We start from the raw sequence: 17,174 nt of genomic DNA, 5'->3' as shown, positions 1-17,174 counted from the left end.
AGGAATAAAATAACTGACGGAGCTGTTTATTTGTTGCAGCATTCGGTGTCTTCTGCAAAAACCATTCAGCGTTTCAAAGAATTGAGTGTTTCGGATTTTTGCAATGGCAAATTGTGACGTCACAGTTTTTCCTTTCTAAGTATGCTTTTAGAAGCACGTATGCTAATGAAGCGTAAAGGAAAATACAGGGAGAGATCTTTTTTTGTTTGTTTCAAACTACAAATCAATACAGATATACGGAAAGGCTGTGAGAAGAACATAAATCAAACATGAAAATATTTTCGAAATGTTTTCAAGAATTTCTTTGCTATATCACTTTTTCGCTATTACTTTTATTTCTTAACGCTACTTAGTCGTTTCTTTTTAAAGCATAAACGTCAGTATTAAATTGGCAGATATTTGCTTGGAGAACTTGCTAAAGATATTTTAGCTCTGTTAAAAATAGGAATGTGTGACATTTTAGAATGAATTTGAGCAGTTCTGAACTTTTTAAGTGAAATTACAATTTGTGTTAATAGGTTTTGAACTGGTTTTACAGTCCTTGAGTAAGTCTTTTACTTCTTTTTTAACACAGTTCCCATTTAACAAGAAATCGTTTCCGTTGTAAATAGATGTTGTCACCGATCAGCAATGAATAAGAACTATTTATTTACATTGTACATCACAAAAGTATTTTCCTCATCAGATAAGCAAGTCAGACCTTTTTCAACAACTATTATATTATGCTTTGAGTATCAGAAATATATTTATGACATTCTACAATAGGGCAAGGACAAAGTTTCTACTTTTTCATACACATCATCTGTAACAAAAATAAATTATATTGATAGTAAGCCCTTAAATATATTTCTTTTTAAATTTTGTTTAAATGGAAGCCTACTTTTATTATTTTTATATTTTCTAATATTTCGATTTCTTTCTATTTATATCATTTGATGAGATGTACCAAAATTCATTAACAATGCCAAAGCACCTAAAACTAAAGTATTTTTGGAGTTGCGTTTTATTGTCATCCAACAAGGCAAATACGGTTATAGGGGGACCAGGTTCAAAGATCTGTTGCCACGACATGTCACAGAATGTTTTGTTTTGCAGTGTTTGGAATATGTTCTAGACATGGAGTAACTAATTTCAAAGTAGTAACATTACACAAAGGACTATTAAAAGCAATTCATAAGAAAACTTCCATATAACAATTACATTCCTAGCTTCACTGACATCGATTCGTCATCATTTTGTGAATTTTTATTTGTTTCTTTATTTACTTTTGCTAAAGAAATGCAGATCCACCTGGAAATCTGAGCAAATAATCCAAAGAACAGAAGTATGGGAGTCTACTAAAATCATTTTAGTTCAGAAAATGACTACATGTATCATGCAGTATTGCTACATTCATAGAAAGTTGCTGTCTAGGTTGCGATATGAGCAAAACAATTATCGCCATTTTTCCCCCTCAAAATGCTGCTGATAATCTTTCAATTAATTTCATCGCATTTTTGGAAAAGGGCAAGTAAACAATTCATTAAAATATGATGGAGTAACATCATATTGCATCAATAATCCCAATTCTGTTTAGCATTTGGTGGGAGGGTATTGTTGGGAGTGATCATGTTATCGGTTGAGGCTCATGATCACCGATATCTTCTGGTCTTAACGACCTCCAGAAATTTCTTTATGAAACTACTAGAGAATGCTTTAAAACAATAAACCTGAAAACTGGTGCAGTCTGGGTATCAAAAAATATTCAGCTATATACCTTGAAAAATGTAAAAAGGAATAGCAAAAGGAATGGTCGTATTTCTCCATTTATCATCATGTATTTATTCATGTATCGGTTTTCAAATTATTCTTCAAATATATATAAATGTAGAATATAGACTGCGTTTTTAGATAGGACGTTTATGTGAGAATTTTGTGAAACTTTTATCGTGCTGTTTTGGTCATAGTCCCTATAAGGAAACTAAAACTCATGTAAAAACTAACAGTAACATAAAGTTACAAAAGTTTGATCCTAGCAAGAAAAGGTGTATTCCTGTAGATGATTTACCTTTTATGGAATGTTTTGTATGGCATGGCTCGTTATGTATGGCACACTCTGTATATTTTAAATTATGTTTGTTAATATCCCTACGTTTGAGGCAAAAACCATGACCATATATGAGAAATGTGCAGATACAATAACACTCTCATATCCGCCGGTAATATTTTCCAAGAGTTACCGTGCACAGAGTAATCCATAGATAATAGTGAACGGTATACACTACAGGATATTCGAATAACATGCCTAAACCAGTCACGTTTTATTGATTAATTGTGAGCAGTAAAATATTTATAACATTAAATAAAGTGTGCTGTCAACATTAAATAAAATGGGCATTAAACGGGCATAGGGCACTACTAAGTAAAATAATGTAAAATGTTGTGCCGTGTTCTTAGAGTGTCTTGTTCAGATTTTGCGTATCTATGAAAGCAAGAGATTCTGATTATTGGAGGTGCTAAGGCAACAAGGATCAGTGTGATATTCATACATTTGCAGGATTAGTTTCAAAGGCTTAAATATAGAACTTTCTTCTTCAGAAGTATAAATAGCGAAAAAAAGCTAGTACACAGACCATAATACTGAGAGGAAGGAAGTCAAGTTACTGGTGCCATTTCTTAACCTAAAATGAAAACAACTACAAAATAATTTCCTTAAAAGCTGATAAAGAGGAAATGCAAATGGGATCGTTTAATTTCAACTGAAAAATTTTTATGCATGCGAAATGACTTTCGAAAATCTAATTAGCTAACGGATAATTTTTTAATAGTTTTTCCTGCATAAAAATGTAAAATGTTATTTTAAGCCCAACAGTGTTGAACAAGAGTGGATTTACGCGTTTCGTTTTTCCTAACATAAGCCTCACGTTCCTTAGCAAGAAATTTTCAGGCTGTCTTAATCTTATCACTTCAAATTAAACTACACTGGCCAGGAATCATATATACGCCAGAGGAGTTCATATCCGAAACGGGTGTTTAAGTATAGAACTGCTAATTTTATTGATTGAAGAGACCACGACCTGAAATTTCTATAAAATATATGAAATTGTATCGCTAATCGATCGAAAAAAAGGAATGGCAAAAGAATTCGTATAATCTCCTAAAACGAGAAAATTGATGTGTTGAGATGAGAAATGTTTAACAACAATTTTTCTTGAATCATTTTAAAACTAATTTGAAGAAACTGGAATTGTAACGAAAATCGTTTGAAATTTTCTTTTGAAATACATTGGCTTATTTGTTCCAGTTTCTTCTGCAAGTTTTAGCCAAATTAAAGACTTTCAATTATATTTTCGTGAGCTTAATTGGCTATCTTGAATATTAAACTAAACATTTAATGCAAACAGTGCAGTATGAATCAGCCAATCAACATCCAGAAAGGAACAGGAATTACTTCGCATGAACTCCATGATAAGAGAGTTTTAAAACCACGCCTTGCACAGTCCTGCTGATAGACAGGTTGGGCTATTCAGTCAGTTCAGTTTCAATCATATGAAACGCGCGAGAGAGATTTTAGCAGATTGCCGATTTAGAGAATTGCATTTAATACGATACACATTGCGTCAATCAAACAGAGTAATGCAACAGCTCACTGCTATCATTGCTTTAGACCTCAGCGACACGTCATTTCATTTCGAATCATTGTTAGCTTCATGATTTGTGTTCTCTGTCGCTAATAATTGAGAAGGTTTCATAATATGAGAATGTACGTACATGAGTCCTGCATCTATACTGAACCAAAACATCAATATAACGTATCCAAAATGGAATCCCACTGCAACTTACACTGTTTTTTTCAGTAAAATTTCGATTATCCGAGGTAATGTTGACTGATGTTATCTCCGATATTTCAAAACGCGATAAAAGGAATTTGATGAAAATTCGATAAAAGGATAAAAGCAGCAGTTTCCGATAAATATTTGCGGATATAAAATTATCACCAATTTATATAGCACAATATAACTTTTTAAGCCTTTTTTTTTCAAATAGCAGTCAATTTAATCTCGCATAAAAAAGAATAAAAATACATGTTTCCATTTATTCCCGTTCATTTATTTTGCAGTTAATATGAGCAATAGCTTCGAGGATAAAATATGTATTGATGTAGTTACATTTCTTTATTATGAATGGATTATTTCACAGTAGTGAAGATGGAAATAAAATAAAATTTGGGAAAATCAAAACATTTTGTATTGCAGTCTTTTATCACTCTAACTATAGTGGACTTCCCGTTTTAAGGTGTTAAAATTTGGAACAATGTTCATACTTAATCTAAAGACAAATTCTTTCGTTTTAACCTTCGACGTCGTCCCTAACAAAAAATTCAATTAGCAGTTTGCTTCTCTTTTCAAGTAGGTATATGAGGAGAATAATTTCGTTTGGTTACGTCAGTTAAATTAGTCTTCAAAAAAAAAAAAAAAAAAAAAACATACTAAAATAAACGGAAAACAAGTAGTGCCAAAAATGAAAAAAAAAACTATGTTATAAAATGGCAATAAAGAACAATGCTTACAAGAGAATATCAATAATGTCTCGGCATTCAAAATGGCGTTAAAATAGTCTGCTTGAACTTTTTTGTTTTTTAATGTACTGTCCTTCTTCAGGGTAACGTACAGTTAAATAACCGACTTACAAATATTCGGATATCATCTGCTATCACAGCTATTATCTTATGCAGTAACTTTGATTAATAATTACTAATAGTAATGATTATTAACGGATTATGTTACGTAAGTGTTATGGAATTATTTTTTATTTTTAGCCGAAAGACCGTTAGACCAGAAGGGCTATTAATTTAATTTAGGTAGTGTTGATTCACTTTTCAAATTCTTGCCACCAAATATATCGCCTTGTCTTATATTTAAAGAAACTAAATAATGAAGAATCTTCCTGAATGCATGAATGTTTCTCGCCTTGTGGAAAAAATAACTGTAACTAAGGCCATCCAATTTTGAATAACGTAGTTCTTCAACCGAATATGGATACCTGGAGGCCCTAATTTGGAATTTTGGATTTTTTTATTATCTATTTCATATTTCGTAAAATTTGACGACTTTTTGATTAAAAAACACAAAGATTTCAAAGCGAGCAACGGTAAAACTGAAAAAAAAAATATTATCTCCAGCGCACGAGACTTTGTATTAGAAATTCTGAAGATATGCAATTTGGCTGTTTTTAAATATTTTGCGAAATTGCTGTTGAATTAAATTTTATGTGGTTTAAGTGCGAAGAACATAATATTTAATAAATAGAGGTAACACAAAAAACTCTAAAAAACGCCCTTTTGAGAGTAATATAAAGAAAGCTTTCAGATTTTCTTTACTTTTTCTTAAATTTAATTTTTGTTTTGTTTTAATTTTTATTTTCATTCTGTTTATTTATTAGGAATTTTAAATTTTAAATAATTTATTGAGGTGTTGATTGTAATCACGAATCTTTAGACTGCAATTCTTTTGTTCCCCTTCCATCTCGTTAAAAAAACTGTACTTCTCTACGTCTACTTTCACATTTTAACATATATATTTGATTTATTATTCTTATTTATTCTCTTCGAAAATATTTTCTTTGTAATTTTAGTTTTCCACTAGGAAGAATATTTTTACGCATATATCTTCCTAAACTAAGGAATTTCTTATTTAATTTTAGATGCCGTTTAAATTTTAGGCAACTAATTTTTATTGGCAATTCTGAGATTTTATATTTTTATCTCAAAGGAGCAATTTGCCTAGAAGGGCTATTAATTTCGTTTTGGCATTTTGCGTCGTCCGTTATAAAACGGCGTTTCACTTTTCAAATTGTTGCCACCATATGTTTCTCGCATTGTGACAAAACCACGGTACTTAGAGACAACAAATTTTGAATAACGTAGTCCTCCACTCGAACATGAGCATCTTGAAACCTAAATTTGGAATTTGTTTTGTTATCTATTTCATATTTTGTAAAACTTTAACGAATTTTGGAGTAACGAACTCAACGATTTAAAAGCGAGCAATGGCAACACTCTACGGAGGCAAAAAAATCTTTTTATCTATACTATGCATTGGAAATTCTAAAGATATGCTCTTCTTAAGTATTTTGTGACATTCCTGTTGAATTGAATTTTACGGCTTAAGCTCGAAGAATATGATATTTAATAAATAAAGGTAACACACAAAACTTTTTTTAAAAAAACGCACTTTCGCACGTAATTTGAAATCTGAAAGTTTTCAGATTTTTTTATTATTATTTTTAAATATAATTCAATAATTTTACAGCGCTATTACAGTATATATTATAAGGAAAATTTCTAATAATTTCTATACCTTCTTTCTTGATGTAAATAACATCATCGTGGTCCACAAAAACATTTATTTTCGCAACCGTCAGTCTTAATTAACGAATTTTAAGTAACATCAATTCAATGTTAATTAAGGGTTTATTGCTGCCGAATTCTAAAACTGAACGAAAAATGGCTGCAAACAATTCTTGTACAGACTTCATCCTCAGTGATAGCAATTACATTTCTATATAAGTTCTAGTTAGGAGTGCAATATTCTACGAGATGTTAGTATACCTCTAATCCCCCCGTCAGTGTCTAAAGAATACTTTCGAACCGTATGTTCTGAAAGGAAATTTAAATAAACGTATAAAATTAGCATTTATAAATGTAATGACTGGCGTGTGCCATTTGCTTAAAAGTTTTTACGTTTTCGCTTCCGAAAGAATAAACCGTAAATAATTAATTTATCACTTATTTAATAATACGTAAACTATATAAGAAGTATAAGTATAAGAACTGTATAAGAAGTATAAGAAGAACTGTGTACTAAGTACCAAAAAATATCCAGCTCTTTAAACGTCAAAAATGCTCAGTTCTAAAAATATTTACTAATTGCTGTAACGTTTTATCGAAACTAGATAATGGCATTTTGCGCAAATATTTACATATCTAGTATTCAATTTTATGGCCTTTTCTAGCTAACGCAGATTGCACATTTAAGCTAGATTTTCGTAATAAATCTTTAAATAACTGAAATTAAAGCCCACGTGCAAAGAAACTGTAGAAACTGAAGATTTTGTTTTATTCCTTCTTCTTCTTTCCGAATTCAATAGCTCGGAGGCGTTCGAATTCATGACTCATTTATTTGAACGCGGCAAGTGTTGCCAACATATTTATCTGAATTCCAGATCTCTATTCTTTTGCTGATCACGTATTTTCTATTGTAAATTACTTGCATTCAGAGAGTATTCTTGTTCCTTCTTGTTCGCTCGTTGGATTTAAAATATTTCTTTGAAACATTCGGAATCCTTCTCTCTGGAGGAAAGTATTTTTGCCTCGATTTTCTTTTTTCTTTTTTTCTTTTCCTCTGTTTTCTTTGTTATTCATAGAAGAAAGGAATTTTATATTACTAGAAAAAGATGTTCATCACCGGGCTTTCTAGAAATTACGCATTTTAAATGAAAAACGTACTGAAATGTTTTTTTCATGTCTAAACAAATTAGAAATGAAAACTCTTTCAGTTTTTGTTAGAAGAATCATCAAAGTATATTTAAGTATTTGACGAATAAATTATTTGATAAATTAAAGTATTTACGCCCTTTCATCTTCTTTATTTGATGTTAACAAATTTGTACAAGTCTTTATATTTTTTGCTTTACATTACATTACCAGCACCGTGCTGGATAATTGATAAAGTATGTTAAACTGCCACTTCTGATACAATTTCTTTCCATATAATATCTTTCATTTATATTTCGAATTATAAAAACTCATTTTTACTTCCTTATACGAAAATATTAAAATAAAGTACATAATCGCGATAAGTAAAATTAAATAAAGTACTCTAAAAATTATAATAATGTATTAAAGTAAAATACAGTATTAAATCGCGAAAATTTTCCGGCATCATATTTCAACGAAAATATCCATTTTGATCGTTCCCGAATTCTTCCTCGTTTTTGCAAAACTGATTTTAAAATGCATTTAAAAATCGATTCAAAAGGGATTTTTCCCGTGATGGTTGCACTACGTACTTACATTATGTATATATCTTAAAAATTCAAAAACATTAGTTGTAGATTAGCTCAAAAACGATTAGCCGTAGGAAGTTGAAATTTGATATATGTGACTGTTATAGCATCTAGTTGTGCACTTCCCTTCTTTATTGTAATGCAAAAAGTAATTAGTACAAAAAGAATGTATTTTCAAACATATCATATCTGACGGAAAACTGTGTAGGGCAGTTGATTTTTATCTCTGGTTAAATGCAAGTAAAAAACATTTAAGCCTGAGATGTAATTTTTTTTTTCAAATTGCTATTATAGCTATAAAAATGTAACAACTGGAATAACTAATTAAAATAAAAATAAAAAAATAATAATACGAATAAAAACTATTAATCACCCTATCGTTATTGTTTCAAACAGAACTTTTCAAGGGGTTGACATTAAACCGTGACGACTAACGAATAGCCGAATAACATGTTTCATTTTCAAGAACATACTTCAAGTTTGCAGCTATTAGCGCAACATGTTCTAAAAGCTGTCACAGATTATCACTATCGAAGAAATGAGGTTTTATTTTTCAGTCAAAACATTCACTGTACTATTGGCTAGATACTTCTTTAGCTCAGTTGTATAAAATAAAATTTTTTAATGTAAAAATTCGCTATGAAAAACATGTGAGTTTAATGCCACGCTTAATTCAATTTTCCCCATCCATGAACAATTCCTCTGAAAAATTTTCAACTTCATTTACCAAATTTCTTGAAATACAAGTATATTGGTTTATATTGGTCAAACAAAAATTCTCTAAATCACAAAATTAATAACCATGGATCTCACATTAAAAAGTTAAGCAATCTTCTCCTAACAAGACAGTATCAACAATAGCAGTAACTGAACATTTTCAAATACATGATTTCAACAACATAAAAGTTTCTATTATGGATATTATTTTGAAATAAAAAGAAAAGTAATTATAATCCCAAAATAAAAATTTTAAAGAATCAGTTTATATATTACAGCATAAATCACTTTACACCTATGGGCTCAATTCCTACCTTCAAAGTGCAGAAGACTACAAAGGCTCTACTACTTACAATCAATTTAAAATTTACAATAGAAAACTTGAAGAAGCACAAGAGGAGGTATTGAAAAGACAATTTTTTTTTTTTTTTTTTTTTTTTTTTTTTTTTTTTTTTTCTATTATGAATACAAAACAACTTCAAAATAACTTAAACAAATTATTATAAACTGAGTTATTCCCCAAAAAATCTGCATTATTCATGCTCGGCATTGAGCTTTGAGCTGCCTTTCCATGACATCCCAAATGGGCTCCATCGGGTTAAGATCCGCTGGCCAAGGCATTAATTGGAATTCATCCGCATGTTTTTCTAACTACTCGAACCTTGCAAGCCCTGTGAGATGGGGTGTTGTCTTTTGCTGGAATATTCCATTTCCAGTTCCGAAGACAGACGCCATGTAAGGGTGCAGCAGATCGGAAATCATATTCATCAGTCCGAAGCTTTCATGGTCTGTTCTACTCACAACTAAAGGTCTCAGAGCCGCCCATGAGAACGTCCCCCAAAGAGTAATACCGCCACCACCAACCTATGTATGACCTGCTGTACGGGTGGGAGCAACGGTTCCCTGGAAGACGGCATTCCCTGACATGGCTATCTATGTGATGAATGAAAAATCGTGATTCATCCGACCAGGCAACTGTCTTCCATTTATCCATGGTCCAGTCTCGATGTTGCTGGGTCCACTTGTAAGCGTAGTTGACAATGACGCTTGTCGACAACCATCGACGTGATGAAAGATAAACCGTAATTCATCCGACTAGGTAACTGCCTGCCGTTTATCCATGGTCCACTCTCGATGTTCCTGGGCCTACTATAGCCGTAGCTGGTAATGGCGCTTAGTCAAAAGAGGTACACTAGTGGACATCTGCTGCGTTGTTCCCATATCCAATAGTGTCCGCTGAACTGTATATTTCGAACCAGTTGCACTTGGACCTGCATTATATTGGGCTGTCAGCTGCCTGGTGCCGATTTTGCTGTACCAAGCGGGACATTCTCCGAGTCTTTTTTTCTTTGTGACGCGTTATGTCCAAACCTTGGCGTCTATTGCTGGTTTCGCTCTCATTTCAATTTACATAAATACTAATAATGGCAGATCGTGAACAATCTACCAGTAATGCAGTTTCGGAGATACTTGTTTCGAGTCTTTGAGCCATACCACCTGCCCTCTATCAAATTCGCTTAGATCGGCAGCCTTTCCCATCACTCGAAAATGTAAGTGAATGATGCCTTACCTTCTCCAGCAGCAGTTAAATACCATTTCACTTAATCATTTGCCCTCCACGTCATCCAGACGAGTTTATTTAATAACGTGGAGATGGTCATAATGTTTTTTTTGGTCAGTGTATATGCATCAACTTCTGCTAACGTATATTCATGATTGTACATGTTTCGAAGAAAGCATTTTAGATAATATTTAAACCAAAATATTGATTTCTATAAATAATTAAAATATTAACTGAATTTTATAATATTTAATTATTTTTCAAAGTATATATAAACTGATAAGAAACACTTATTTAGGTATATACGTAAGTGTTTTCTTATCAGTTTTATAAAATGATACTAAAGAAACAAAAAACAAATATTTTTATTACAGCTTTCTAAATCTTAAGCAGTTTCAACAACATTGTTACAAAATTATTGATTTCAGACGTTATAAAATTCCTTAAATTCGATCTCCTTTGATGTATGCGCATCGATTTATAGCCTTCAAATAAATCGATAAAAGCCTTATTATATCCCAGCCATTTTTACAAGCATTATTAATCTCTGTCGCTTGCTAGAGAAGACTCAGATTAGTTCATTAAATTTAATGTTCTTAAATAAAAACCCAAATAAATTGTGACAGGAAAACATATTAAATCATATTATATATCCCTTTTCTACTTATTACCCGATGTAGCTGAATGAGAATTGCAAGAGATTTTAAGAAGCATAAAATTGGATTTAGTGATTTAAAGTCTGATCGATACTGTCTGGGACTTTCGTTTATCCCTTTGTCAAAACCAGACTCACTGATAGGAGAAATAGTGAGATACATTCGCACTTATTGATTAATGAGATTCACAAAGAAATCGAAATCATTCTGACAACACCAAAGAAAGCTATTATTTATCTCCTTTTCTTTTACTGACTCATTTGTATTTCTTCGCTGCCATTCTAGGCTCTGGATTGTAATTGTTAAAATTAGTTATCTATATAAGTTAGCTGTAGATAAATGTAGTGACAGTAATTTCATTTACCCGTTTCTATCTGAATTCCGCAACAGTTGTTTAATTTTAGATAAAATTGCTTTCTAAAAAACTATTAAGTTTTTTCGAAGCGTGAAACGGAAGAAATTCCCATACCTTCGCCGAAGTTTGCATTACGGAAAGGCAAATTGGATGTACGGCTCACCAGCAGCCGAACGGTAAAGTCGCTGACGGCTGGTCGCATGAGTGTTTTCGTGATTTTCCTCATGTGCAACGAATATACGAGCAAGTTTCTGTTAAAACATCCTCAACGAGGCACCATTCCCTTTCCCGGTAGTAAGAGCATGTAATAAATAAAAAAATACAACCACTTATATCACGAAAACACGTAGAAAAAAACGGAGAAATTCTTTTATTTTCTTCTCACCTAACAGATGATGCAGTAGTAGAAATAAAAGACCCAGTCACCAAATTCAGAGGATGTCCAGTCATTCTTCACCACATTTTAGTTCGGATGCCTTTGTAAAACATTTCTTTTCAATTTTCTCGTAGCAAGCAAACGGGAGAAATCGGTTGGGCCCTCATCAAGATCCGAGCCATGGATCTTCCACATGCTAACGGGATATGTTAATTACTTAAACCACGAGAGTACATATAGAGAAATGCGATAGTTCTTTACATTTCCCCTCGCTTAGTAGACGACTAGAACTATATCTAACATTAGGACTATATCTTAGTAGACGACTAGGACTATATCTAGATTTGTCGACTATATCTAACTGCTGTTGAATTATCCTCTACCGCATTTTATAGCTTCCACTTTAGACTAGGTGCTTCAATATCATCTTCCTTTTCTGGCTTACGTGCTAACCATGGTAACGACTACCACGGAAGATAGTCGAGTCATCTAATTTGCTTCGGTTCTATAATCTTCTTTGAGCGGTAATGATGACACACATTACATTCATAAATGAAGGGAGGGAATACAGAACCTCTAAGTACCTATTTTAAAGTAATAGAGTATATCTCGGGCGAAACTTTAGAGACTATGTAGGGTTTTTTGGAGCTGGGAACATGAAAAATTAACCGGCCCTAGTCCGTATTCAAACGTGTAACTTCTGGAGTGCTAGCTGAGTACTTGGAATCAGAGAATGCGCATGGTGGAATGTGGTAATTCCTTACAGTCTCCCCCACGTAAAGAGATGGAAAGAAGCATGAGACCCAGTCGATTAAATCCAAGTGCTGACGACACATTTTAATTCGGCCATCATTGCAAAGACTGTTTAAAATGCTTTCAAAATAGGAAACGTAGAAATTCAACTGTGCCATTGCCAGCTTTGAGCCACACATCTTCCAGTCGCTAGATGGAAATACTAGTCACTTCCACCACGAAACGACATACAGAGGAATATCATAATTTCTTACAGTTTAATTTCTTTTCAAGCGAAGAATTCTCTATTTTGCAATGCTTTTATAATAGATTTTGGGTGTATACGGAATAACTCTTGATCGTTTGGTAACAGATATGAGTCATTGTATGCTTATTTAAAGATAATGCAACCAAATCTCTCTAAAACAATCAAACAGGATTGCAGACAATTTTAGTCTTCTGTGGTGGTACTCGCCTTAAAAGAGCGTGGTTATCAGTTGTGATAGATAGATAGCGATGTTTATTTATGTTTTTAGAAACACTGGGAAATTGTTTGTCATTTTCAGTTGGGGTTATGTACAACAGATCGTCACCATGAGAGGTTTCACTCTGTTTTTAATATATTCATACATAATTAGGTTTATGCTCAACCAAGGCAAGCAAAAGTTTCCTCGGTACTTGTAAGTATTACTACAAGTTCCAAAAGAAAACTTTCTGAAGGACAATACTGTATAACATACATTTTTATTCCATTAAAAGTAGAAGCAAGTTAGCTATCTGCCGTAGTCAACGTAGAATTACTTATTCCCACTGTGACATATCGAAATGCTAAAAATTATTTCAATTTTCTTAAACCCGTACGTTTAAGTAGCTCACCATTCTTTTTTATTTCTTTTCTCTCTATGTTTTTTGTTTCCTTCTGTCACAGAAATTCATCCGGTCTAGAGGTTTATGAAAACTTCAGTTATGTGAGTATGGTTAAATAATGCAATTTGTTAACTACAACTGACATTTTTACTGAGCTGCAGGTGATTGTTGACTCTTGGTTGAAGCGTATTGGTTGCTGAAGTGAAGTTGTTTGTAATGCATTATCGGTGGTGACTTTGCGATTTAGTTGAACATATCTGGAGGAATCGATAATTCCGACGAAAATGCATTTGATTGCTCGGAAATGAAAAGCATCTATCAACGCAAGCTGTCTTCTAAAATCTGCCATGCATAGGGCAATAACAAATTTGCAATTAGATGTATTCAGAGCTGCGCAAAATTAACATTTTGATCTTCAATAGACTGCAAGGCTAGTCAGTATACCACCTTGTCACTTTTATCAACTGCATCGCTCTTAGCACAATATTTTGTCACCCATTTCATTTATGATACAAAATCATTTATTCTAGGTTGATCATATAATAATATTACAGCACTATGTTTTTATGTTGTATAATGCATTTTCTTTTATACTCGTATCCGTTGCCAAGCCTGAATTCATACTTATATTCTTACTACATATTACATGTATACTTAACTTATTAATGTACCTTATTCAATTTTATACATATTGGTTGCAAATATATCATGTTCAGTTATATTAGTATTGTAGAAGCTCAGTGTTAACATAAAGCTTTTTATACACTCACTTCCAAAAGTTAAGCACGAAGATGTAAAATGCAAAATGCAAAAATGTCAACAAATACTGCTTTAAATGACACAAAATTCGGCAGGAAAATAGCATATATATTTCTGCATAAAACAAAATCAATAATTATATACAGAAATGAAAAGAACATTAAATTTTTTAAGTTATCAGATAATGGTATATTGGAGACTTAAACAGAATTATGTATAAAGTGAAAATAAATAACACAGAAGGAAAAAAAGGACATTAATAGGGTAAGTGATCCCCCCTCATCTGTATACAAAGTTTACACCTTGTGACCATGCTTTCAATTAGGTGGTCAACCACCGCAGAATTAAGAAATCGCCGTTCTCCTTGTAGAGCAGTTTCCAGCTCAATAAGAGTGGCTGGAGGTGGGAAACGTGAAGATGCACGGCAGAGAGCATCCCAAAGATTTTCAATGGGATTAAGGTCGGGCGAATATTCTGCCACGCCATACGCGCAATCCCTTCACTCTCCAGGTAGTATCGACGCGCAATCCCTTCACTCTCCAGGTAGTCATCGACGATGTCAGCTCTATGGGGACGTGCGTTATCGTCCATTAAAACAAAAGTAGGGCCAACTGCTGCAACATACAATCTCACAATGGGTTCTAGGAGTTCATCTCGATACCGGACAGTCGTCAAAGAACCCCGTATAAAAGATGTGCAGGTCGGTGCGGTATCCTAATGAAATCCCTGCCCACACCATAATGCTTCCGCCTCGGAATGCGTGACGTTCGGTGATGTTTTGGGACTGCTTGCGTGTTCGTTGTTCACGCCATATCCTTATACGCTTGTCATCTGGCTCCAGAGTAAATCTTGACTCATCATTAAACATGACATTGCCCCAATCAGACACATTCCAATTGACATGTTCCCGGCACAATTGTAATCGTGCCCCTCTTGATTGGACGGATAGAGAAACACAAACTCGAGGTACCCGGGCGTACATTCCACTCATATGTAATCTTCAGCTTACAGTAGCTGCAGATATCGCCTTACCAATGGACGCTGTAGCCATAGATGTCACACGTGTGGAGGTCACTCTGCGATTCCGCTTGGCTACAACAGCAATATATCGATCTTCTGCGGGGGTTGAAACTCTTGGGCGACCGGCTACGGGACATCGGATAACTGTCTGTGTGGTTTGGAATTGTTTCCATAAACGTGGAATTACAGAATGATGAACGTCGAAGAAAAGAGCAACATGTGTGTTCCACTGCCCTGCTTCATCTGGCTCCAGAGTGGCGTGCTGTGGAGCGTATGCCCCACAGCACGCCAGCTCTCAGAATCTTCCACTCGTCTTCTGGAAGTCATAGAAACATGTATGTCTTGAAAACAAATTGTACGAAAATTTTAAACATCTTCTATCATCACTTACAATCAACTTCCCTTCACAAAGCTGGCTTCTTATAAGACTGCCTTTTTTGCATATTTCTTGACATGAAAGCGCGATTGGCTGTTACCTAACATATCTGCATACTTCCATCTACCTCTGCAGCGAGTTGTATCCTCTTCAATTCTGATTACCTTCCGGAAAATTAGCATTTTCCTCTCCGTGCTTAACTTTTGGAAGTGAGCGTATTCAGGCATCCGAACGTAATTGTCCTTCTCTTACTTTCTAACAATTCTTTTTCAGGCCAGTGTTTCACTCCCCCTCCCACACACACAACACAAAGATTTTACTTTGTCTCATGGTCATTTTCCGACTCAGTATAGAAAAGCTGTCACTGAAGACATGATTTCAACAATAAAATCTATGTTAGAACTGTTAATAAGGCTTAGCTAGTCATTCATATTCAGTTATTTAATAGATTCCTACCGTGTGTTTTGCCTTATTTTACCGACTTCAGATTTCTACAGCTATCTGCACATATTGCTGTTATCAATAGTTCATTCAGTGGAGCTGTACTAGGATCTCTTTTCCATAAGTTTCCATAAGTATTTTATAACTGCGGTTGTAAATAGACTGCACTCAGCTTTTGTTACGAATTCAAAACTGGCAGATTGTTTGTAGTTCGTTTCCATTATTAAGTGGTAGTGAGAAAAGGATTATTACTCATGTGCACAGAAGAAAAGATACTCCAGCAGTATGTGTCGACTTATATACACGAACATAGATAATCTAAGTCCTACGGACATAGATGACCTAAGTCAGATAATAAAAAACGTTAGGTCGACCATTGCAATACTTTAGTTATGGTCCTCGTATTATTATTTCAAGATGTGTTTATTCCAATTTCATTAATAGCAAACTTAGCAGTTATACATTTCTAAAACCTTTTTAATTTGTTTTCTTAGATCGTTGGTTCTGGTACCAGCAAGCGAAGTCTCAGCTGGTGAAGAATCTTGACGATGATCGTAATTATAACGTGGCAAAAAATCTGATTCTCTTCATCGGCGATGGAATGGGCATCACCACTGTGACCACATCACGCATTCTAAGAGGACAGAAGAAGGGTCAGACAGGAGAAGAGAGTGAACTTGCTTTTGATAAATTTGAATACGTCGCCCTTTCTAAGGTATGAAATAATTAGGACATAAACTGTTCTTTCTCGTCAAACTGCATACAAACTTAACAGTATAATTATAGTGCACATATGTTTACTTGTTTAAAGGTTTGTTCGCGAATAATCTCTATGAAGAATATTTGTAAAAATTACGTAAATTAACTATTTTTATAATTATTTATTACTTTTTTATTTTAATTACTAATTTGATTACTAAAATATTTTGTTTCAAAAAGTATTATGTATAGAATCCAAAGGGCAGTCCATACATGCTTCCTTTATTCCGTATTGAAGAAACACAGATCGAGCACTTTGTTTTTTCTGTAGTAAACTGTAGGTACACATTAGAATAAGTTGTGTATATTTAAATTTATTAGAGATAAAAGAATTAAGATTACTAGAGGGGAATTTAGTGTGATGTAGCAAATAGTCATGCTAATCACCAAATTATCTCTGCAACGAATCGAAATAGAAGAAAATAATAAAATATGAAGTTTGTTATTGAATATATGAAGCAAACTAAATGCATGAAGATATAAATACTTTTATTAATTACATTCGTGTT

The 17,174-nt window shown here is 33.4% G+C and overlaps 1 protein-coding gene across 1 annotated transcript in view; it reads left to right on the top strand.

The window, feature by feature from the left end:
- Positions 1-17,174, top strand: part of LOC118191373 (alkaline phosphatase-like) — a 245,634-nt gene that overhangs the window by 197,496 nt on the left and 30,964 nt on the right. Inside the window, exon 2 of the mRNA XM_035362177.2 lies at positions 16,401-16,621. Coding sequence (XP_035218068.1) covers positions 16,401-16,621 — 221 coding nt within the window. The remainder of the gene's footprint in view (positions 1-16,400; positions 16,622-17,174) is intronic.

Source organism: Stegodyphus dumicola, chromosome 2 (genome assembly GCF_044657685.1).
Source record: "Stegodyphus dumicola isolate Sdum_Otavi_A_Nest chromosome 2, ASM4465768v1".
Lineage (NCBI taxonomy): Eukaryota > Metazoa > Arthropoda > Arachnida > Araneae > Eresidae > Stegodyphus > Stegodyphus dumicola.
This window is presented reverse-complemented; position numbering and strand designations above follow the sequence as displayed.